Source organism: Narcine bancroftii, chromosome 6 (genome assembly GCF_036971445.1).
Source record: "Narcine bancroftii isolate sNarBan1 chromosome 6, sNarBan1.hap1, whole genome shotgun sequence".
Lineage (NCBI taxonomy): Eukaryota > Metazoa > Chordata > Chondrichthyes > Torpediniformes > Narcinidae > Narcine > Narcine bancroftii.
Genome location: NC_091474.1, coordinates 232,892,026 through 232,914,773, shown reverse-complemented (window position 1 = coordinate 232,914,773; position 22,748 = coordinate 232,892,026). Strand labels below are relative to the sequence as shown.

The 22,748-nt window shown below is 42.2% G+C and overlaps 1 protein-coding gene and 1 long non-coding RNA gene across 4 annotated transcripts in view; one reads left to right on the top strand and one right to left on the bottom strand.

Moving 5' to 3' along the window:
• Nucleotides 1–1,010: 1,010 nt before the first annotated feature.
• On the top strand, nt 1,011–10,147 carry LOC138737131 (uncharacterized). Its single transcript, XR_011340778.1, has 3 exons — nt 1,011–1,193; nt 6,417–6,522; nt 9,942–10,147. It is a non-coding gene; the product is annotated as an uncharacterized lncRNA (long non-coding RNA).
• Nucleotides 7,857–22,748, bottom strand: part of tmem87b (transmembrane protein 87B) — a 55,036-nt gene continuing 40,144 nt past the window's right edge. For all 3 annotated transcript variants that reach the window (XM_069887684.1, XM_069887685.1, XM_069887686.1), the window contains 4 exons: nt 22,564–22,631; nt 14,279–14,328; nt 13,451–13,481; nt 7,857–11,400 (listed from right to left, as the gene is read on the bottom strand). In XM_069887684.1, the coding sequence (XP_069743785.1) occupies nt 11,359–11,400; nt 13,451–13,481; nt 14,279–14,328; nt 22,564–22,631 (191 nt within the window). In that variant the 3' untranslated portion in view covers nt 7,857–11,358. The remainder of the gene's footprint in view (nt 11,401–13,450; nt 13,482–14,278; nt 14,329–22,563; nt 22,632–22,748) is intronic.

The window sequence follows — 22,748 nt, the reverse complement described above, 5'->3', positions numbered from 1 at the left end:
TTGAATTAGCTATAGAACCTTTAGCTGAGGTGATTAGAAATGATAATGAGATTGAGGGCTTTAAGATACATGATAAAGAACATTAAATTACTCTTTTTGCTGATGATGTAATAGTATATCTTACAAATCCTGAGAGCTCATTACAAAAAGTAAATAATCGGTTGGTGAAGTATGGATTAGTATCAGGTTACAGAGTAAATATTGATAAAAGTGAAGTGATACCAATGATTGAGACAGATTACGTTCAAGTTAAGAAAAGGACAAAATTTAAATGGCAGACTGGTGCAACTAATATTTAGGTATTAATGTTGATATGGATTTAAATTATTTATTTAAATTAAATTACATACCTTTATTGAGGAAAATTAAAGAAGATTTATTAAGATGGAAAGATTTGCCAATTTCTTTAATAGGAAGGATTAATTGTGTGAGGATGAATATCTTTCCTGGAATACAATACTTTTTTCAGGACTTAAATAAAAGTGTAAGAAGATTTATTTGGAGGGATAAAAATTGGAAAAAACAACATGGAAATTTGATTAAGGAGGACTTCAATTGTCTAATTTTAAAAATTATTATAAAGCATCTCAACTTAGATTTTTGTCTTCTTGTTATCAGGCCGATGAAAAGATTGCATGGGTGCAAATTGAAATGAGTAAAATAGGAGAAAGTAATACTGAACACATTTTATATAAATGGCATGAGGGATTATTAAAAAGAAAATCAGATGCACCAGTTTTGAAGCATAGACTCAAAGTATGGAATGGAGAACATGTAGAAAGAGGATTGAAGAATTATCAGTTTGCTAAAATGTCATTAAATCAAAATCTGTGGCGCTCTAAGGAGCTGAAGGAAATCACTGCCACCACACCGATGGTCGTTAGTGAATGTTTTTATTCTAATTCAGCACGCCCCTATAAGGGCAGCAGGAGCTCAGTCACCTGGTGCATTGTGACTTCATAATCGCTGCCCAGGACACGCGCAGGAAGGGATGCTGGAGTCAGAGAGAAACTTCTGGCGACGCCATCTCCTAATGGCTGCCCCACCACGTGGAGATACAAGCGGGGCCGGTTCGCTATTAGGCTGTGCGCCGCCACATAACACCCCCCCAGAACTGGCTACACGTCCTGTCGCTTGGGAGGCCGGACCCACCGTTTCTGCATGGCCGTCTGCATCGGTTGAGATAAGTCTAGGTAGGTGGCTTTTAAGCGCTCCACGGTAAACAATTCTTCCCTGCCCCCCACGTCCAAAGTAAAAGTTCCACCCAACCACCGGAGAACCTTGTACAGCCCCTCATAAGGCCGCTGCAGCAGTGCTCCCTGTGGTCCCCTTCTGACAAAGACTAATTGTGTCACATAAAGTTCTTTGGGTTGATGAGACAGTCGGGTGCCATGGTGCGACCGGGGGGGGGGGGGGGGTGTGGTCAGGTTGCCCAGGCGTTTATGGAGGTTGGCGAGCTGCTCACCTTTGCTGTGCGTGGCCTCCCCTTGCAGGCCGAAGTATTCCCCTGGCAGGGAGAGTGATGAGTCGTAGAACATTTCAACTGATGAGGCTTGCAGGTCCTCCTTGGGCGCCGTTCTGATTCCGAGGAGGACCCAGGACAACGTCCACCCAGTTGGGGCTGGAAAGCCTGGCCATTGGACTTTAAGTGGCAATGGAACCTCTCTACCAACCCGTTAGACCGCAGGTGGTAGGCCATGGTGTGGTGCAGTGTTACCCCTAAAAGCCTTGCCAGCTGCGACCATAGGGCGGAGGTAAATTGAGCGCCACTGTCGCTTGTAATAGGCACTGGAATGCTGAAACAAGCGATCCATTGGGCGACCAGGGCTCTAGCGCACGTCTTTGCTGATGCATCACGGACCGGGATGGCATCCGGCCACCTGGTAGCTCTGTCCTCCATGGTGAATAGGTATCGCGACTCCCTGGACACCGGCAAGGGGCCCACGACGTCTACGTGGATATGTTGGAACCTTCGCGGGCGCATGATGTGGTCAGTGATGGGGATGAATCAATGGTAAAAGTTCACCATCCCCACAAATTCCTGTAGCCCTTTGAGGGAGGAGGGCTTGGGGAAATATTAGAGGGCTGCCACCTTCTCCGGTGCCGGAGCTGCCCCAGATGCTGTGATGGTGTGCCCCAGGAACTGCAAAGTTTGTTTCCCGAAATGGCATTTGGCCATGTTGACCGTGAGCCTGAACTCTGCCAGCCAGGCGAACAAGGTACGGAGATGGGCCTTGTGCTCTTCACGAGTGCTGTTAGCTACCAGGATGTAGTCTAGGTAGATAAAGACGAAGTCCAAATCACTACCCACTGCGTCCATGAGGCGATGGAATGTCTGGGCGGTGTTCTTCAGGCCGAATGGCATGCGGAGAAACTCGAACAGGCCGAAGGGGGTTATAATGGCAGTCTTTCCAACGTCATCAGGGTGGACTGAGATCTGATGGTATCTGTGCACCAGAAAAGAACTGTGGAGGTTGGCCATGAAGTTTTGGATATGGGGGACTGGGTACCTGTCTGGAGTCATGGCATCGTTCAGCTGTCTGTAGTCTCCGCAGGGACTCCAACCTCCCGATGATGTCGGGACCATGTGCAGTTGTTTGATCGCTGAACAATGCCCAACTCCTGAATTCTGGAGAAATCCTCCTTGGCTTGCTTCAGTTTCTCTAGCGGCAGCCATTTAGCCTTGGTGTGGATCGGGGGGCCTTGCGTGGAGACATGATGGAATACTCCGTGTTGGGGGAAGGTGATGTCAAAACAAGGCTCCAGGATGGCAGGGATCTCACTGAGGATGTCGGCAAATTCGTCTTCAGTGGTGGCGACTGTGGCGATCTCCTACCTGGCATCGTCTGCCGTGCCCAGGCGCACTGAGTGGAAGGTGTGGGTATTGAGCAGCTTCCTGCCCCTCACGTCCACCAGCAGGCCGTGAGCCCTTAGGAAGTCATCCCCCAACAGTGCTTGGTCACCAAGGCCAGGATGAACCTCCAAGTGAACTTCTCTTCCCTGATCTGTATCTGTGCCCTATGAGTGCCAAAGGTTTTGATTGTAGAGCCATTGGCAGCCCGCAGGGTTGGACCGGGGGTTCGAGTTCATGTTTCCAGCGGTGTGGGGGGGGGGGAGGACGCTCAGCTCAGCCTGTGTTGACTAGGAACCGGTGGCCTGTGGATCTGTCTTGGATGTAGAGGAGGCTGTTCATGTGGCCAACCTTCGCAGACATCAATGGCGGTTGGCCTGGCTGTTTCCCTGGTAATTGCAGTGCTGGTGGCACTTGCAGGCTTTAGCTCCCCCTCCCAGTGCTGATTGTAGAAGTACCATGATGACTGGGCTTCTTCGGGCTTGTCCTTCGGGGAATGTTGCTGATGACGGGGCGCTGGCTTGGAGACCTGGCTGAGGGCTGCCTCGTTCTCCTGCTTAGCTCGCCAGAGGGCATCCGCCCAGGTTGCTGTCTTGCGGGGGTCGGAGAAGTCCTCTTCAGACAGATGGAGCTGAATGTCCTCTGGCATCTGTTCTAAAAGATCTGTCTGAAGAGGAAGCATGGCTTGTGATCCTCTGCCAGGGCCAGCATCTCGTCCATGAGGGCTGAGGGGCTGCGGTCCTCCAACCCGTCAAGATGCAAAAGTCTGGATGCACGCTGCTGGGGTGAGAGGCCAAACTTCCCCAGGAGCAGATTCCTGAGGGCTGTGTACTTTTCGGTCGCTGGTGGCCGATGGATCATATCGCCCACCCTCGCCGCTGTGTCCTGATCGAGGGCGCCCACGACATGGTGGTATCAGCCATGATGTTACGGAGGTGGAATTGTGCCTCCACTCAGCTGAACCACGTCCGTGGGCGATGTGGCCAGAAAGGGGGAAGTTTGAGGGCTACCACGTTAACCTCTGCCGTGTCCATCATTGGTTGGGTCCAGGTCGTCTGGGCCCAGGTCGTCTGGGCCCGTCGGGATCACCAATGTGGCGCTCTGAGGAGCTGAAGGAAATCACTGCCACCACACTGATGGTCATTAATGACTGTTTTTATTCACATTCAGCACGTCCCTTTAAGGACAGCATGAGCTCAGTCACCTGGTGCATTGTGATGTCATAATCGCTACCCACCATGTGGCGATACAAGCGGGGCCGTTTTGCCATTAGGCTGTGTACTGCCACAAATCCTTTCATTCCTTTTACGGTTAACAACTGTTATTTTGATGTTTGTTATAATTGTGGAATTTAAAAAAAGGGTTAGTTTTTTGGGATCTGTTTTTTTTGACTTTTGATCAATTGAAAGATAAGTATAATATACCACATAATACTATTTTTTCTTATTATCAACTTAAATCATATTTTAAAAAAATAGTGAGGAATTTTAAATTGCCAGAACAAAGTCAATTTCATTGGAAGATTTATTATTAATATGTATATTAAATTACAAGAGACTACTCAGAAAAAGGATTTATTTAAATATAAATCTTAATGGGAAAAAGATTTAAATATACAGATTCAAGACAAAGTATGGTCAAAATTATGTTATGAAAGTGTAACTAGTTCAATTAACACTAGATATCAAATGGTACAATTTAATTTTTTACATCAATTATATTATACTCCATATAAATTGCATGCACTTCATTTGAATTATTCTGATCAATGCTTTAGATGTAATAAAGAAGTAGGATCTATTTTGCATGCAGTTTGGCAATGTGAAAAGGTAGATAAGTTCTGGAAGGATATAAGTATTTTATTGGGACAAGTTTTAAAGATGCAAATTTTGAAGGGTCCCAGAGTATTTTTATTGGGAGATATTTCTCAACTGAAGTTAGATATATCTCAAAAAAAGTTTTTTAGCGTAGCAATAGCGATAGCAAAGAAATCTATAGCTGTAACATGGAAATCTGGTAATATTGTGGGGTTGAATAGATGGCGAATTGAACTATTGAATTGTATATCATTAGAGAGAATAACATATAATTTACAAAATTAACCAGAAAAATTTGATAAGATTTGTAAATACTACATGGATTTCATTGCTATGAATTTACCTGCAGCGTCCACCATGCCCCCATCCAACCTGCCTTAATTAGTTATGATTTAAGACTGTTATGTAAATTGCAATTATTAATTAAAAGATACAAGTTTATTGGAGAGTCTTTTCTTTTTTTTCCTACCTTTTTGGGAAGGGAGGCGATAGGTGGGGGGGGGGGGTAGAAAATATATAAATGTATAATTTTTGTGTCATAATTTTATTATTTTCATGTTATCGATATTGTATATGTTTTGATGCAAATGGAAAATAATTTTTTTAAAAAAGTAGTTATCTGCATTGTCTGGTGCAGTCATAGGAATCAGTGTGATTAGAAGAGATAAAATTAACCCACAATACCAATCTTATAGATTGGCTCCATATTTGTAAATCTGTACTTAATTCTCAAATTATAAGTAATTTTTTTCCCAATGGATAACACGGGTCTTTTATCAACTCTAAATGAGGATTTTGTTTGGGAGGTTGTTTTTGCCTAAGGGCTCTGTGAGCAAAGTTTTTTTGACCCAATATTTCTGGAATTCATTTTTGAAAAAATTGTGGCATACCTTGTTGTTCCATCTCCTCTTTTAAACCCACTATTTTAATATTATTTCTTCTACTCTAATTTTCCAAGGTATCCACTTCCTGACAAAGTTTTTGATTCAAAATAGTCAACCAGTCTCATTATTTTCCATATGGGACATTCTATCCTTATCTTGTTCCGCATCTTTTATTTTATTAACTTCATGCTTAGTTTGGTCTGGATCATCTTGATCATAGCTTCAGTCATCTCTGTTTTCATTTCATCTTTCACATTTCTAAAGTTCTTTAAATAAATCCACGTTACTCACTTCCTTAGGGATAGCAGATTTTGTTTCTTCCAGGTCTTCATCTTCTCCTTGGTCACTTTCTGAAGAGGAACTTTCTGACTCCGTCACTGATTTGGACAGATTTGCACAACTTCCGGCCTGCCTTCCGGATTCTTCATCTTCAGCAACATCATCCTGTTCATCTGGGTGCAGTGTACTTTGTTGTAGCAGCAGAGATTGCCCACTGATCTCAGGGACAGCTGAGACGCTAGTTCCCGGTTCCGGAGTCAGTGCAGGCCTTGTCACCCGTGGGTTTTTTTTTTAATCTTCTTTGTGTTGTGCATGTAGGTCGACAGCAGTTTTCTCCTTTGCCCCCATAGTTGCCAGTAGAAATATTCAGAGCTTGTTTAAAAGAGTTTTTATACAAATTTCATTACTTATTAAGTTTTTTTTAAAAACTAGATTTTCAAGATTTAATGTCCTAACCTCACATCATCACTTGCCGTCCCGTTTTATGTCATATTTTTAAACATGCTTCAAGCGTACAAAACCTTGAAATGCAACATGTCATTGAAAATTCATTAATTGCATTTGCACTTTCTGATCTTGGTGCAGTGACGAACATGGTGAAAGGTTTCATCAGGACATTGCGACCATGGAAAAACATTACAAGGGCAACTGGAATCTGACTATTGTTGGACACTGGCACGAGAGGCATCAGGTGCTGAATATAAATTAAAATCAGCAGAAAAACATTTTTAAGTTAGTTGAACTAATACAATGCGTCAGCATCATGATGCGATTAAAAATGCAAAATTCAATAGAAGTTAATTAAATGTTTCTCCAACCTCCTACGTGATACAGCAAATCTGAAATTATCTTTGGGTTCATCTTGAAGTTATCTATCATAATCCCCAATGTTTTTTCAGTTTTTCCTTGGACCAAGATCAGCAGGGAAGAAGTCCAAGTGTGAATGCAGTAGATGAATTTTCAATGACCTGGTTTTGTATGCTTTAAGTAAACTTAAAATATGACAGGAAATCACAAAAAAATAGGTTACACCAGAAAAATGGTACATGATAGGAAACTTTTAAAGCTATTTTTGTGATCAGTAGCCCAAAATCCTTAAAATACACTCAAAAGTGTTCAGGAAGCAAAATTTTAGCTGTCCAGTGTTATTTGGCTTACTTCAACCCAATTGTTGAGAAAAGTTCAAACTGCAGGCCCCATCCATTGGGATACTTCTAAGGCCAAAGCGATGTTTTTCACGGAATCTATGAAAAGCAAAAACTTTTCAAAGAATAAATAAAATCACTGAAATATGCAGTTGGCATTTAATGTTCAATCCTTGGGCATTTAATTAAAAAAAATTAGAATGTTTTTGCAATTTTAGCCCTGGAAAAGGTTTTCAAAAAGCAGGGAGATCCAGAACCGTGAGCCGAGGGGTCGATCCCAGCGCTGCCTTTTCAGTTTGCAACTTGACCAGCTATGGAATGCTGACATTCAGATGGAATGTTTCCCTTGACATGCTGGTTTTTTTTTGGTGTGAGCTTTCTATTATATAGTGCTGAGGGGGTGAACTTCATCAGTTTTGTACTTTGCCATCTTTTACCCTGGTACATTGTACTTTTCAATATTGGGCATGGCCCAGAAATTCCCCTGGGTTTACAACTGTAGCAGTGGCAAATTACTTCCCGTGTTCAAGCACGAATGGATTTTAATCAGTGGCGACTTCTTTTTCCAAGACCCAAGGTCCCTCTGGTGACACCTCGTGCCTATTACACATTCTGATGACATTGTATGTGTGGATCAAAGTAAGGGATGAAAGACAAAAATCTGTGGATGCTGAGATTGTAATAAAACTCAGATGCTGGAGGAGCACGGCTGATCTTGCAATGTCTATAGGAGGCAGAGAGATGTATCCGATGTTTCGGGCATCGGTTGCATATCTTTACCTCCTAAAAGACGTTGCAAGACCAGCTGCGTTCCTCCAGCATTTCTGCAGTTCAAAATAAATCAACTAGCTTTCCCAAGTTAGTAAAGAAACCAGATTGGTGCTTTTCTTAACTATATTTAATGGAAAAAAAGAAATTTCCCCGTACATATTTGAAATCAAGATACAATCATATTTATCTGCAAAGGGAGAAATCAAAATTCGAACTGCATTAATTATTGGCTGTCATGGAATTATATTATTTCAGACTCAGCAAGTATAAAAGAAACCCTGAACATTGTTGAAGGGAAAATAATGAAATACACATTTCCTTGAACAGAAAGATATGTAGCTATCAAAATGCAATCAGTTAAAACCTCTGGAAAATATATTATAAAACTAGTATTTTATAAACAAATATTTTACAGAATTATTCAAAATAATGCATACCAAGTGTCATCCATAGAACCCTCAGATCTATAAATTATAGTCCATGTTGGATGCTGCTGTGAAAAAATTGAGTAAACTAGCAAGCAGTATAAAATAGTTAATAGATGGAATCCAATTAACAAAAGCCAAACAAAATTCACTTGTCACATTCAGCCCAATTATCCATCCTCCTCAGGAATAATCAAGAATATGTTAAAGTGACTGGTCTCAAACTAGTGATGCATCCATAAGATTAAAATAACTAACAGGAGTCGGCCATCTGGCCCATTGAGCCTGCTCTGCCATTCAATAAGAACATGACTGACCTGACTGTGGACTCAGCTCCATTTACCTTACTTTCTCTATTCTTCAGGAGCAGGCAGGTAAGTGGAGCATGGCATGGTGACAAGTTGAAATTTCTCTTTCACGATCTGGGATATATCCTTTCTCAGTGACAAGTTTACCTGAAGTGGTAGAACAATGGCATGAGTCAAAATGGTGACCCTGAAGAGCATTCATAGATTCTGGGTCCCATTAAGTCTCATGGAATTGAAACGAGGAAATCTGCCGCTGAATGTGTACCCATCATCCTCCAACTGATGAACTTGTGCTTCTCCATGTTCAGACATCAGGAAAAATTTATTTACATTTTTTTTTAAATAGATTAAAAAAAATATTTAGACATACAGCATGGTAACAGGCCACTTCAGCTCACGAGTCCATGCTGCCCAAATTACATCCAATTATGTTTTTGAACGGTTGGTACAAACCAGAGCCTCTGGGGATAACCCACGTAGACACGGGGAGAATGTACAAACTCCTTACGGAGAGCATGGGATTCGACTCCCAGTCCGGTACCGATTGCTGGAACTGCAAACACGTTGCGCTAACTGCCTCGCCAACTGTGCTCCTTAATCAGTGAAGGTGGAGAATCCACAGAAGGTACGCTGGGTGGTTGACTTTAAGGTCTGCCATCAGGAGTGAATACAGAATAATTCAGCTGTCAGATAGGGTTGAAGTCAGGGGGTGAGAGATCAATCTGTTTGTCCCCATCAACCCGCCTGTCACAGATGCAAATGCCCACAACTCCCATAACAAGGGTGACCAATGCAGTGCTTCAGGAGTCAAAGGCCAATCTTCACAATAAAGATCAGATGTGCAAAAGCAGCAAGCTTCACTAACAGAGCAGATTGAGCAGTTCAAAAGTGGGGACGGAGAGAACCAAGATTGTCCTCCACTAAGGTACCTCAGTCCACCATCACCTTGAAGCCAGAAAGTAACCAGTCAGAACAACCTGATGTGCAATGTATATACAATCTTACACCGTTCTGGTTGCAACACTACAGCAAGGATGTGGTAGTACAAGAGAGTGCAGAGGAGATTCACCTCAGATAGCAGTCAGCATGGATATTGGGTTGAAGGGCCCATATCTGTGTGATACAAGTCTGACTCGAAAGAGCACAAATCTGTTTTGATGATTGGGCAGAGCTGAAATGTTGATTGTTTCCCTCTGCTCTTCTGTCAGGTCAATCTCTGGGTTCATGATGAAAGTTGATCGAGGTGTGTTGGTTACAGTTTGTGGTGAAGGACAGCCTTGATCATGGCCCGCAGCTGCGCGCGGAGTGAATATTTGCAGCACTTCGTATTTAGTACCCACTTTAATCAAGGACCTTAACTTAATAATGGTGCTATGTTGAAAGTAATCTATGAAATTAAACCTATCTGTAGATGGAACTTTCCCAATTCCTAGCACTAATTACTTGGAACATATTCTTCAGGACAGGATCCAATCATGCTTTACAACATGGGACAGAAAGACTCCAAAATATTGTTTGAACATCTTTGTTCAGAAGGCACTAAAAAGCAAAATGTGACAGTGCAATTGTTACTCCAGCAAGAGCAACAGATGAACACTGTATACTCTCAGATCAACTCAGCACTTACTTTATGCTCATTAACATCAAACTGATGTACATAGCATCATTGCAGGTAATAAATCTTAGTTTATTTTGTCAGATACATTGACTTTTTTGAACGCCCTACAACGAATTTGATAAATTAAAATTCCAGGGGTACAATGCTACAAATCATAATTCACAAAATAGTTTTTTGTCAAAACACAGTTTAAGAGATGGGTCTCACACTGAAAGATTTAGTTCACTAAAATAGATATTCACAATCCAAATATTTTCAAGTGATTGCTGCATTAAAATGAAGAATACTGTGTATTTAATACAGAAGATCACTTTTCAGGTGCATTCTTCTATCTGGATTTGGTCATCCTCTCTTGTTAGATGGCTACAAAGCTTTTTTATTACAAAAATAAAAGATTCTCGTGAGCCAAGAGCAATTAGCATTATATCCACAAAATAACTTCTGCAATTAAAATAAAAGAAACTATATTTAGAATTCATACAATATGCAATGTGCAAATATTCTCAGCAATGGACAATGTCCAATGCAGATATATAAAATGAAAGCTTTCATAGAACTGAAATTAAAACTTTAAATCATTCCTGGCACTAAATTTAGGCTGGCTTCATGGACACATCCTTGAGGGAAAAATTCTAAATCGCATCCAATCGATTTTATTTTATAAGAGAGGAGAGGGGAAGGAAGAATTGTGGAAAGTTGAAATCTTCTACTACAGGTTGAACCTCCATTATCCGGCACTCTATGGTCTGGCACGGAACTTGAACGATGGTCCTGGTCGCTGGTGTTTTAAAGGTGTTGCATTAGCCGCTACGCTAACTGTGCAGTCCCACAGTATTATTTCCCGTTTTAAGCTTTGCTCTACCTTTGATGTGCTTACATAGGGGGCTCCCTTTGGGGTCAATTTCTGTTTTCCGGCATTTTTCGTGGTCCAGCAATGGCCAGGTCCCGCCTAACGTTGCCAGATTAAAGAGGCTCAACATGTATTTTGATAGAGAATTGAAGTAAAGCTTGCTCACAGTCCCATGCTCTGGATTTTATGCTGCATCTTCCATCTTTATTAAATTTCAAATCTATAAATCAAATTAAAATGCACATGAAGTAATCGAATACTTCGTGCCTTCATAGATGCCTCACTGACCGCTCCAGATATCTGTGTCACTTCCTCCTTCACTGCCCATTGTCTACATGCTACGCAGGAGTTCAGTCACAGCATTGCAAAGTGAGTTTGACAGGAAAATGCATTTGCATTCCACAACATCTTCACTCCATCTTCGATATTTCATATTTGATTGTCATTATCTCCTAATTTGAAGAGAGAGAGAGAGAGAGCAAAATTAGTGTGCTTGCTTCATGAAGATGTCATCCCTACATTTGTGCTTTTATTTTTTCAGATGAGTACAGCAGAGGAACAGGGCCTCTTGGCCCATGTGTCTGTGCTGATCATAGTACCCAAATTAACTTTTATTATAATCACTACCATCCCACTGCACAACAGCAAGACACTGGATCTCCAATCCACCTCATCAAATGGTGACAGAGGGGTTTGGGAGATAAATCGGGAAAGGTTTGTTAGAGCAGGTCACACACAAACACTTTAAAACACAGAATTTTTGCAGGAGCTTTTGCAAGAGTGCTCAGACTCCTGATGGACTGTTATTTGCAAAAGGCATCAAATGGAACAACAGGCAGTGGCAACTTTGTCTGGAAAACAGAACTTAACTGTCTGGAAGGTCATGTGATCTTTGTAGGCCGAGAGCACGGGAAAAAAAAACAGGCCTTGCTCTCAGAATTGGAGGGAGGGGGAGAGCGAGGGGGACACACACATCGGTTCCAGAGGGACAAGCTGGCAAGCTTTAGAAGACGGCCTGGTCAGAGGAGAGGACTGGGGAAACAGACAGGAGCTCTGTGGTGACCTGAAAGAAAGAGGTTATCATTTGCAGAACCTTGAAGGGGCAAGTTTCATCAGCAAGACACTGGAGTGGCTGATTAAAAAGGAATCAGTTGTGGATGTCCTGGAACAAGAAAAACTCTCTCTCTGAAAGCCAACAAGAACCTTTCCGAGTGGTAACCATTCACCTGTTAAGCACCAAAGCCTGGTGAACTTTATTACTGTTAACTTCTGCGCCGGCAACCAGTGAGATGGGTCTGTGAACCAAAGAACTTTGCTGAACTTACACACACGTACGCTTAGAATTAGAAGGGGGTTTAAGAGAGTCAATTGAGTTAAATTAAAGTTTGATTCTATTTTCATGTTCCAAGATAATTAAAAGCAACTTTTGTTTAAGTAGCCCCTTTTGTCATGTTGCATATCTATTGCTGCTGGGTTTTTGGGTCCTCTGGGCTCGTAACAAAACTAAACCAAGGAATTCAGCTTGCCTCTTAATTACATAAAAAGCATTTCTTCACGTTACCAAATACAAATCACTTAACTAGTGACCTATCGTGGACTCTCAAGACCTCCTCACTTGTCAGGAAGGTGCAACAACAGCTGCACTTCCCGAGAAGACTGAAGCGGGCAAGGCGACCGATCACCATTACGCCAACCTTCTGCAGGAGCACCATCGAGAGCGTCCTTGCCAACTGCACCAGTGTGGCAGGGTTGCTGCAGCGAAATGGATCGGAGGTCAATCCACAGGATGATAAGAGCGGCAGAGAGGATCAATGGGAGGCTTCCTTTGCATCATCAATGATATCTACTGGGATTCTTGTCTGAAGAGGCCGTGCAAAATCCTTGAGGAGCCCCTCCGCCCCGCGCACAGCATCTTTCAGCTGCTCCCGTCGGGGAAGGAGATACAGCAGGATCAGAGCCAGTGCCCCCAGGCTGAGGAACAGCTTCTTCCCACGGGTAGTAAAAATGCTGAACAAGCAAAGGAACTGCTCGCACTGGACCATCCAAATCTCATTCATGAAACAATATTATTTAATAATTTGTCAATGGATAATTGTCTTGCATGTGTATTATTTGTCTGTATGGGTTCTGTCTGCGTGCTTTGCACCAAGGACCGGAGAACGCTGTTTAGTCGGGTTGTATTTGTACAATCAGATGACAATAAATTTGACTTGAAATCCAGGAAATTAAAGTCCCTCCAGTGACGAAAACTCAGCAACTCAATGCAGTGAATGATTTACAGAAATCATTCTAAAGTTGTAGCCTGATGTAGCCCAGCATCATGTAGAAATTACTTGGGAATTAATGTAATTACCAAGCTCTCTGCAGCTGAGGCTTGCCATCAGTTGCACTGTGCAGACAAACCACAAACCATTGGGCAATGAAACAATTTAATGACAGAGGAGGGAGATCAGACAAATTTCTGAAATTGATTGGTGTATCCGCAACAAGGTGTGTACTTACTTCATCTGAATCCAGTAACATAGGAAGTGCGCTGAAACAGAAAAAGTGAAATCAGCCATTGCCAATAATTCTGCCAAACATGCTCATCAATGAAAATGGGAAAACAAGTAAAAATCCACTAATCTGCTGAACGACTTTGGAAATCCTGACTGTGGCCCATAGGTGATCGTTTCCTCCACTCCCCTAAAACTCCCCCTCGCTCAAGCTTCCACAATCCCTTAAAACATACTGGGTCAACAGTAGGGTACAACAACAAACAAAAGAGAATTTAAAGTGTGTTGGCGATATTAACAAAATGTATCCAATAGTCCAGAACATTTTGCAGAATGTCACCACCACCATGTCGGATTAACAGCACAATTCAAATGGATTGCAACTAAATATCAAACATTAGCTGGAAAGACTGATGGTGTTAAATTTAGCAGAAAGCAAGGAAAGATACACTCCTTTCAAACAAACTGTTAGAGAAGGAATTGACTATCTCTGTCATAAAGTGGAGGAGAAGAAGAAAACCACAGCTCTGTTGGTATTTCTGGTGAGGAAAATCCAAAAGGAGCCCAGGGTGCAGTCATCTAGAAACATTTAAAGTGTCCATTCAATATGGTATTGAATTACAAGAAATAATTCAGTTCAATAAAATTTGATATCTTTGGACACAATTGCACTTTGTTCTGTTCATGCCATCAAAAACCAGTGCCAGGTGAACCCCTGTGCTGCGACAAGGTGGTGGCACAGAGTATGGGGGAGTGATGCAAATTACAAAAAATTTAATCAAATACAAGCTCTCAAAAAAACATCAATTACATATAATAAAGCAGTGATACTTACACGTCTGTTATCGAAGGGATGTTGTCTTCTACCCACTTTAAATCTTCATCCTATTGAAACAAAAATCAAACCAAGCTTTGAAAAACCACCAAAAAAAAATCTGCAGTTGGTGGAAACTTGAAAATGCTGGAAATACAGAGCATATTAAGAAACATTTGTGGAGAGAGGGACATTCAGCAAATCAGGTGGACGACCTTTTACCAATAATGAGGGGGAAAAAATGTTAACAAATAAGCATGTTTTAAATTGCAGAGAATGGGGACAAAAGGAGTTTTTGTGATAGAGAGGAGAGGACAACATTGACAGGAGGTGGTGCAGGCTTATTAACCGTAGCCAAGCTGTCGAGAGGAGGTGTTAATAAAAAGGAGAATCACAGCAAAGAGAATGCTGCTAATATCCAGCAGCACCCATGACATCTGTGAAAATAGAACATTACAGCACGATACAGGCCCTTCAGCCAACGTTGTTGTGCAGACCAATATAAACCTATTCAAAAATTTAAACCTTTCCTACCTTACACCCATAACCCTCTATTTTTCTTGCATCCATGTGCCTATCTAAGTGTCTTTTAAACGTCCCTATTGTCCAGGCTTCACTACCACACCTGGCAATGCATTCCAGGCAACCACTACTCTGTATAAAAAAAAACTTACCCCTGACATCTCCCTTAAACTTTCCACCTTCACCTTAGACAGATGTCCTCTCACATTTGCTACTGTCACCCCAGAAAAAAGGTGTCCACCCTATCTCTGCCCCTCATAATCTTGCATACCTTAATTAAGTCACCTCTCATCCTTCTTCACTCCAAAGAGAAAAGCCCTGGCTCTGTAAATCTTGCCTCATAAGACATGCTCTCCAATCCAGGCAACATCCTGGTAAATCTCTTCTGCACCCTCTCTGAAGCTTCTACATCCTTTCTGTAATGAGGCGACTAGAAGTGAACACAATATTCCAGGTGTGGTCTAACCAGAGATTTATAGAGCTGCAACATTACGTCAGGACCCCTGAACTCAATCCGCCAACTATTGAAGGCCAGTACACCACAGGCCTTCTTAACTACCCTATCAAATTGCGCATCCACCTTGAGAGATCTATGAATTTGGACCCAAAGGACTCTGTTTTTCTACACTATGAAGAATCCTGCCACATACTCCACCTTCAAGTTTGACTTTCCAAATTGCCCCAGATATCTCTTCCCTCACTTCCCACAGCAACCTGGGCCCCGCGATATACATCAATCTTAATGTTTTAAGAAGATCCAATACTTCCTCTTTCTTAATCTCAACACTGTCCAGCACACAAGCCTGTTCTATTCCGACCTCACCCTGATCAAGGTCCTTTGTGGACCTCCCCAACCTCCTCCCCCTCCAGGAACATGTTGTCTCCTTTATCCTTCAGTGGCCCCACCTTCATTCTCGTCATTCTTCTGTTCTTCACTTACACATAGAACACCTTGGGGTTCTCCTTCATCCTCCATGCCAAAGCCCTCTCATGCCCCCCTCCAGCTCTCCTAAATCCTTTAAGTTCCTTCCTAGCTACCATATAATTCTCATGAACCCTTTCACTTCACACATCCAGGTTGAACTCCATTTGTCACTTCTCCACCAAACTCTGCATTCAGTCTATATCCAGTTGTAATCTTCGGCAACCTTCAACACCTCCAGTCTTCGTATCTGCAAACTTACTGACCCATCCCTCCTCTTCTTCATCCAGATCATTTAATTAAAAAAACCCCACAAACAACAGAGGTCCTAGAACCGATCCCTGAAGAACTTCACTTGTCACTCAACTCCAGGCGAAATACATTCATCTACTACTCCCCTCTGCTTTCTACAGGCAGCAAGCCAATCCTGTATCCACACAGCCTAGGTTCTATGGATTCCCTGAATGAGTCAAATGCCTTACTAAAATCCATATACACTAGATCTACCACACTACCTTTATCAATTTCCTGAACAGTCTATAGTTCTCTAATGCTCGTAAATCCTGTCCCTAAGACTCCTCTCTAATAGCTTGCATCACACAGATACAAGACTCACTGGTCTATAATTTCCAGGATTTTTCCTATTACCTTTTTTTTTTAAAAAAAAAGAAACAAGGGGACTATATTTGACATCCCCCAATCCTCCAGCACCTCACCTTTGGTCAGGGAGGACGCAAAGATCATTCCCAGTGCCCCAACTCTCTCTTCCTTTGTTTTCTCTGGTAACCTGGGGTATATTTCAGTTGGTTCTGGGGACTTATTAATCCTAAGAAGATCCTGCATGGCCTTGTTCTTAAGCTCAACATGCTCCAGCACATACGCTTGTTCTATACTGACCTCACTTTATCCAAGGTCCCTCTGGTGAACATTGAGCAATATATTCATTTGGGGCCTCCCTCCTTCCAGACACATAATTCCTCCTTTATCCTTAAGCAGCCCTACCTTCACTCCAGTTATCCTTCTGTTCTTTAAGTGTGCAAAGAATGCCTTTGGGTTTTCCTTAATCCTACTTGCCAAGGCCTTTTCAGTTTCTTTCTGCCTACCATACAATTCTCATGAGCCCTTCCTGTCTTTTACTTCTTAAACCTTGTACAATATACTTCCTTCTTCCTTTTCACTAGTTGCTCACCTCCTTTTCCTACCATTTTTTCCCTGTCCCAGTGGGGCAAACCTATCCAGAACCCTGCACAAGTGGCCCCTAAATATTACTACTGTGCTTTCCCACCCCTGCCCTAAGAACATCTGTTCCCATTTTATTCTCCCCAGTTCCTGAGGTGGAAGAAAAGAGTTTGATCTTGAAATTTAAGAGAAAACTGGATAGGTACAGTTATGGGAGGAAAATGAGGGCTATGGTCCAGGTGGAAGTCCATGGGACTAGATGGAGTAAATAGCTCAGCAGGGACCAGATGGGCCAAAGAGCCTATTTCTGAGCGGTAGTGTTCCATCATTCCCTGGCTGGTTATTTGACATTATTTAGCTCAATCTCAAGTCCTCTAAAGTGCCTTGGATGAAGATGCAGTGATGTTCCTCAAGCTTGCATTGGGCTTTGTTGGAACAGAACTAGTGTTCCATTGTAAATCCTCAACATCAATTCAGATTGCCCTTTCTCCACTGTGCTACATTTCTTTTACTGAAGCAACTACAATGTTCCATGTCTCAAAGTTCTTCTATTCTTATTCATGGCCCTCTACTTACAGCTCCTCCAGACTTCTTCTTCTTTGGCTTGGCTTCGCGGACGAAGATTTATGGAGGGGGTAAAAGTCCACGTCAGCTGCAGGCTCGTTTGTGGCTGACAAGTCCGATGCGGGACAGGCAGACATGGTTGCAGCGGTTGCAAGGGAAAATTGGTTGGTTGGGGTTGGGTTTTTCCTCCTTTGTCCTTTGTCAGTGAGGTGGGCTCTGCGGTCTTCTTCAAAGGAGGTTGCTGCCCGGCGAACTGTGAGGCGCCAAGATGCACGGTTTGAGGCGAGATCAGCCCACTGGCGGTGGTCAATGTGGCAGGCACCAAGAGATTTCTTTTTTTTTTTTTTTAAATTTTTTTATTTTTCACACCATAAATCACATAGTCATGATATACACTATTTCTTTTTCACACATATACAGTGACTTTTTCTCCCCCCCCCTTTCCTCCCAAACCACCCCCCCACCCCCCACCTCATCCATTTTAGGTATACAATCTAGGTTGCATTAAGCCAGTCAGGCAATGTTGTCATTCAACAAAATTACACCAGAAATTCTACTGAGTCCATTCTTTTCTTTCCTTCTCCTTCCATCAACTTAGGTAATGTTTGTCCCCGGTAGGTTTTCGCTACTGTATTTAATGCAAGGCTCCCATACTTGTTCGAATATTTCAATATTATTTTTTAACCTATATGTTATTTTTTCTAATGGAATACATTTATTCATTTAAATTTGGTAGTTTCTTCCTTTTAATTTGGTTATGTATTCCATTAATATTTAAAGACATATAGTTCAGCGGAGCCCTTTTATATTTTGTTTATCTTCTCTTTCCGTTTTTCCATCATCACCTTTCCTCCTTTTCCATTTCTGCTTTCTTATTTTCAACTCTTTATAAGACAACATTCCTACAACATCCAACATTTTCCTTATTCTCCTATTTCTATCTTATTTATCCCCAATCTCCCCTTCACCTCCTGAGTTGTCCTTTATCCCTTGTCGGACAACCACATCTCCCCTCTCCATTTGGATTTGCGAATCCACTCGCAAGCGTCAACTGATTTTGCAGTGACCGCTATTTTCCCCCACCCCGCCTCCCCCAGAAAAGATTTCACTTTTCATATGTCACAAAGGTCACTCTTTTAATTCCCTCCTTATTCTCTCTATTCCATTACCTTCCCTTATTAATTCTTGTCTATACTATCTATATTTTCCTCTAAGTACAGATACATTCATGTATGCTCATTGTCTCTATTCACTCTTATACCTCTTTACCCGCATACATATCAATCGTGATCATTTTTACTCTCATTACCCGTCTTCATCCCTCAGTCTATTTTTGTCTTTACCCACATACATATCAATCGTGATCATTTTAACTCTCATTACCCGTCTTCCTCCCTCAGTCTATTTTTGTAATTGTTCTGCAAATTTTCGTGCTTCTTCTGGATCCGAGAATAGTCTGTTTTGTTGTCCTGGAATAAATATTTTCAATACCGCTGGATGCTTTAGTATAAATTTATACCCTTTCTTCCATAAAATCGCCTTTGCTGTATTGAACTCTTTTCTCTTCTTTAGGAGTTCAAAACTTATATCTGGATAAATGAAGATTTTTTGCCCTTTATACTCCAGTGGTTTGTTGCCCTCTCTTACTTTTTCCATTGTCTTCTCCAGTACCTTTTCTCTTGTAGTATATCTTAGGAATTTTACTACAATAGATCTTGGTTTTTGTTGTGGTTGTGGTTTAGAGGCCAATACTCTATGTGCCCTTTCTATTTCCAATTCTTGCTGTAGTTCTGGACATCCTAGGGTCTTAGGGATCCACTCTTTTATAAACTCCCTCATATTCTTGCCTTCTTCATCTTCCTTAAGGCCCACTATCTTTATGTTATTTCTTCTGTTATGGTTTTCCATTGTATCTATTTTTTGAGCTAGTAGTTCTTGTGTCTCTTTAGTTTTTTTTTATTAGATTTCTCCAATTTCTTTTTTAAGTCTTCTACCTCCATTTCTGCTGCTACTGCCCGCTCTTCCATCTTGTCCATTTTCTTTCCCATTTCTGTTAAGGTCATCTCCATTTTATTTATTTTCTCTTCTGTGTTGTTTATTCTTTTTCTTAAATCCTTAAATTCCTGTGTTTGCCATTCTTTAAATGACTCCATGTATCCTTTAATAAGAGCAAGTATATCCTTTACCTTGCCTTTCTTTTCTTCTTCTATTTCACCATACTCTTCCTCTTCTTCTTCCTCTGGGTTGACCATCTGTTGTTTCTTTGGTGCCCTTTCCTCCTCTTCTTTCTTGTTTCTATTGTCTTCTGTGGTCTCTTCTTGCTGCAGGTGTTCTGCAGCTGTCGTTGCCGGCTGTGGAGATCGACTCCCCAGCTGGTCCCCCCTCCCGTTGGTGTGTTTTTTTTCATTCGCATCGCGCATGCGCGAAGTATCGCGCATGCGCGGTTGCGCACTTTTACTCGGCTCTGCGAGCCATTTTTGTAGTCCATTATTTACCGACCTGAGGGAGCGGGTTTCTCTCTCCGCAGCGGGCCTCTTCGGACAGGTAAGGCCTTCACCTTTTTCCTCCTTTGTCTTCTCTTCCTCTCTTCTTACCGTTGCTTTCGATTTTTCTTTTTTTGTCGCCATCTTCTTTCCACCTTTATACTCACTTTTCTGTAACTTTTATTTCTGTGCCCTTGTGTTTTCTCTTGTTTTTCCCGACTTTTCTGGAGAGGGCTGGAGTTCACCGTCCGGCCACTACTCCATCACGTGACTCCTCCCCACCAAGAGATTTCTTTAGGCAGTCCTTGTACCTCTTCTTTGGTGCACCTCTGTCTCGGTGGCCAGTGGAGAGCTTGCCATATAACACGATCTTGGGAAGGCGATGGTCCTCCATTCTGGAGACGTGACCCACCCAGCGCAGCTGGATCTTCAGCAGCGTGGACTCGATGCTGTCGACCTCTGCCATCTCGAGTACTTCGACGTTAGGGATGAAAGCGCTCCAATGGATGTTGAGGATGGAGCGGAGACAACGCTGGTGGAAGCGTTCTAGGAGCCGTAGGTGATGCCGGTAGAGGACCCATGATTCGGAGCCGAACAGGAGTGTGGGTATGATAACGGCTCTGTATACGCTTATCTTTGTGAGGTTTTTCAGTTGGTTGTTTTTCCAGACTCTTTTGTGTAGTCTTCCAAAGGCGCTATTTGCCTTGGCGAGTCTGTTGTCTAATAACACACTTTCACCCCCTCTCAGCTGGGATCGTAATGCCATCATGGCTGATTTCACCTCCCCCCCTATCACTGACTTTCCATTTGTTCTCTCCACCCCTCTTTCTTTGCTACTTAAAAGAAAAATGCTCGTTTACCAACTTTACCCAATTCTGTGAAAGGTTGTTGACTTGAAGCTATTCCTCTCTCCACAGATCTTGCCTGACCAGTTTTTCTTTCTTTTTAAAATTTCTTTAAAGGGAACAAATTACTTTGTCAGCACATGCCATACATCTCCCATAAAGGTTTTTTTTTCCATTCAATTTGCTCATCCATAAGATTGTATTCATAATAACAATGCTGGAGAAACTCAGCTTGTCAAATAGTGTACTTTATGTAGCAAAGATAAAGATACATAACCAATATTTCAGGCTTGAGCCCTTCATCAGGGTATGGGGTAGGCTTTCATGTTTTACTTAAGATTGTATTCCACTGAATTTTCCATCTACCTTGTTTCCATTTTGCAGCATTATCAAGCAGGGAAAACACCCATCTGTAAAGGCAGAGGTTCTCTGCCCCTGCGTCTAAAGAATTATCTCTCTGAATGCACCGTGACCAGCCCCAAGGCACTGATTGCAACCCTTCTTGGGAAAGGATAATCAGCAGAGAGCTGCTCTCTGCCGCTTGACCTGAATGTACAGCCACTGCAAGCAGCTGGTTAGGGGCGGGTTGATGACACCATCAGCCCATGACCCATCTCCCCACTCACCCCTCAAGGGAGGGGCGTTGGGCAGGTGCCGGCCGGAGCAGGCTGTGACAGCCTCACTGGGGCGCTTTTGCCTTTGGGGCCGCTCTCTTTGGCTCAAAACGGGGCAGAGCAATGGCAGTCCTACCTACCCTTAATCCTCCACACAAATGGAACTGTTCTGGGAAACACACAGCAGTTTTAGCTGCGTGGGGAATTATGGGTATTTATGACAGGTGGCGCTACGGCACCAGTCACCCCACCTTCATTGGCTCTGGAGGGCGCTGCAAGGCACCTCTCGCTATGAATGCGACTCTGGAGCAGCCTTTTTAGGGCTGCTGTCTGAAAGGTAAGTTTTAAGTTTTTTTATCCGCTCTCCAAGTGGTGGCCTACTTTTAAACATCAGCACTGTAAGGTCCCACTTTACCCAATTGCTCATCAGGGCAAAACAATTCATCATCAGGATTATCCTGGGGAGTCACTACCTACTTTTAAAAAAATAAGTTAAAGTCTCCAATAAACAAGTGGAATGAATTTGAATAGTGAGTTCTGAAGATTGTATGCTAAAACCTTAAGCTACACGTGGATTGAGAAGAACAATTAATGAGGAAATTGAAAGGAAATAAAATTATCATTCCTTTAGCCCATAAAGCACATTTAAAATGCTCCAGCTGTGTTAGAGGAGTGCAGATCAGACAATAAACAAAACCAAAGTTTTAAAGAATACTTAATTGAGCAAAGAATTGAAGAAACAGGTCAATTTAGGAATATAAAATTACAGAACTTAGCTGAACATCGGAAGGAGGGCACAAAAGGGGAGAGTTGCAGAATTAGGGCACTTGAAAGGGAGATATGTACCGCTCTGGTTATAGGCATTTAAAAACATTCAAAACTGCCCACGTTCAATATTTGATTCATTCCTAGAAGTATCAAGTCCACAATGTGAAATGACAGAAGTGGAGATCAGCATGCTTAAATACGGTTTCATTCCCAGTCATCAGGCTCCTGAATGAATACCACCATTGCTTGGCACTAATTGCCTTTGCTTGGTACTAATTGATCTTTTCATTGCAGCCTTATACAGATTGTGATCCTTCCCCAACTGAATGAATGTTACAAAAACCCATCAGCTGACCCTCATAAGAGAATACTGCTTTATGAAAATGAATTAATGAATAAAAATACTCACCAAATTGGAAGATGGTTCTTCTAATCCATTGACCACCATTTTGGATGTTCTCATCTTTATTCCATCAGCTAAACAGCACACACAAAACATGGGTTGGTGAACAATCCATATGGATTGCAACTATTTGTGAACAAGTCGGTTTATGACAGTTGGGGAAAAAGGGCCACTTGGACATTTTTCTAAAA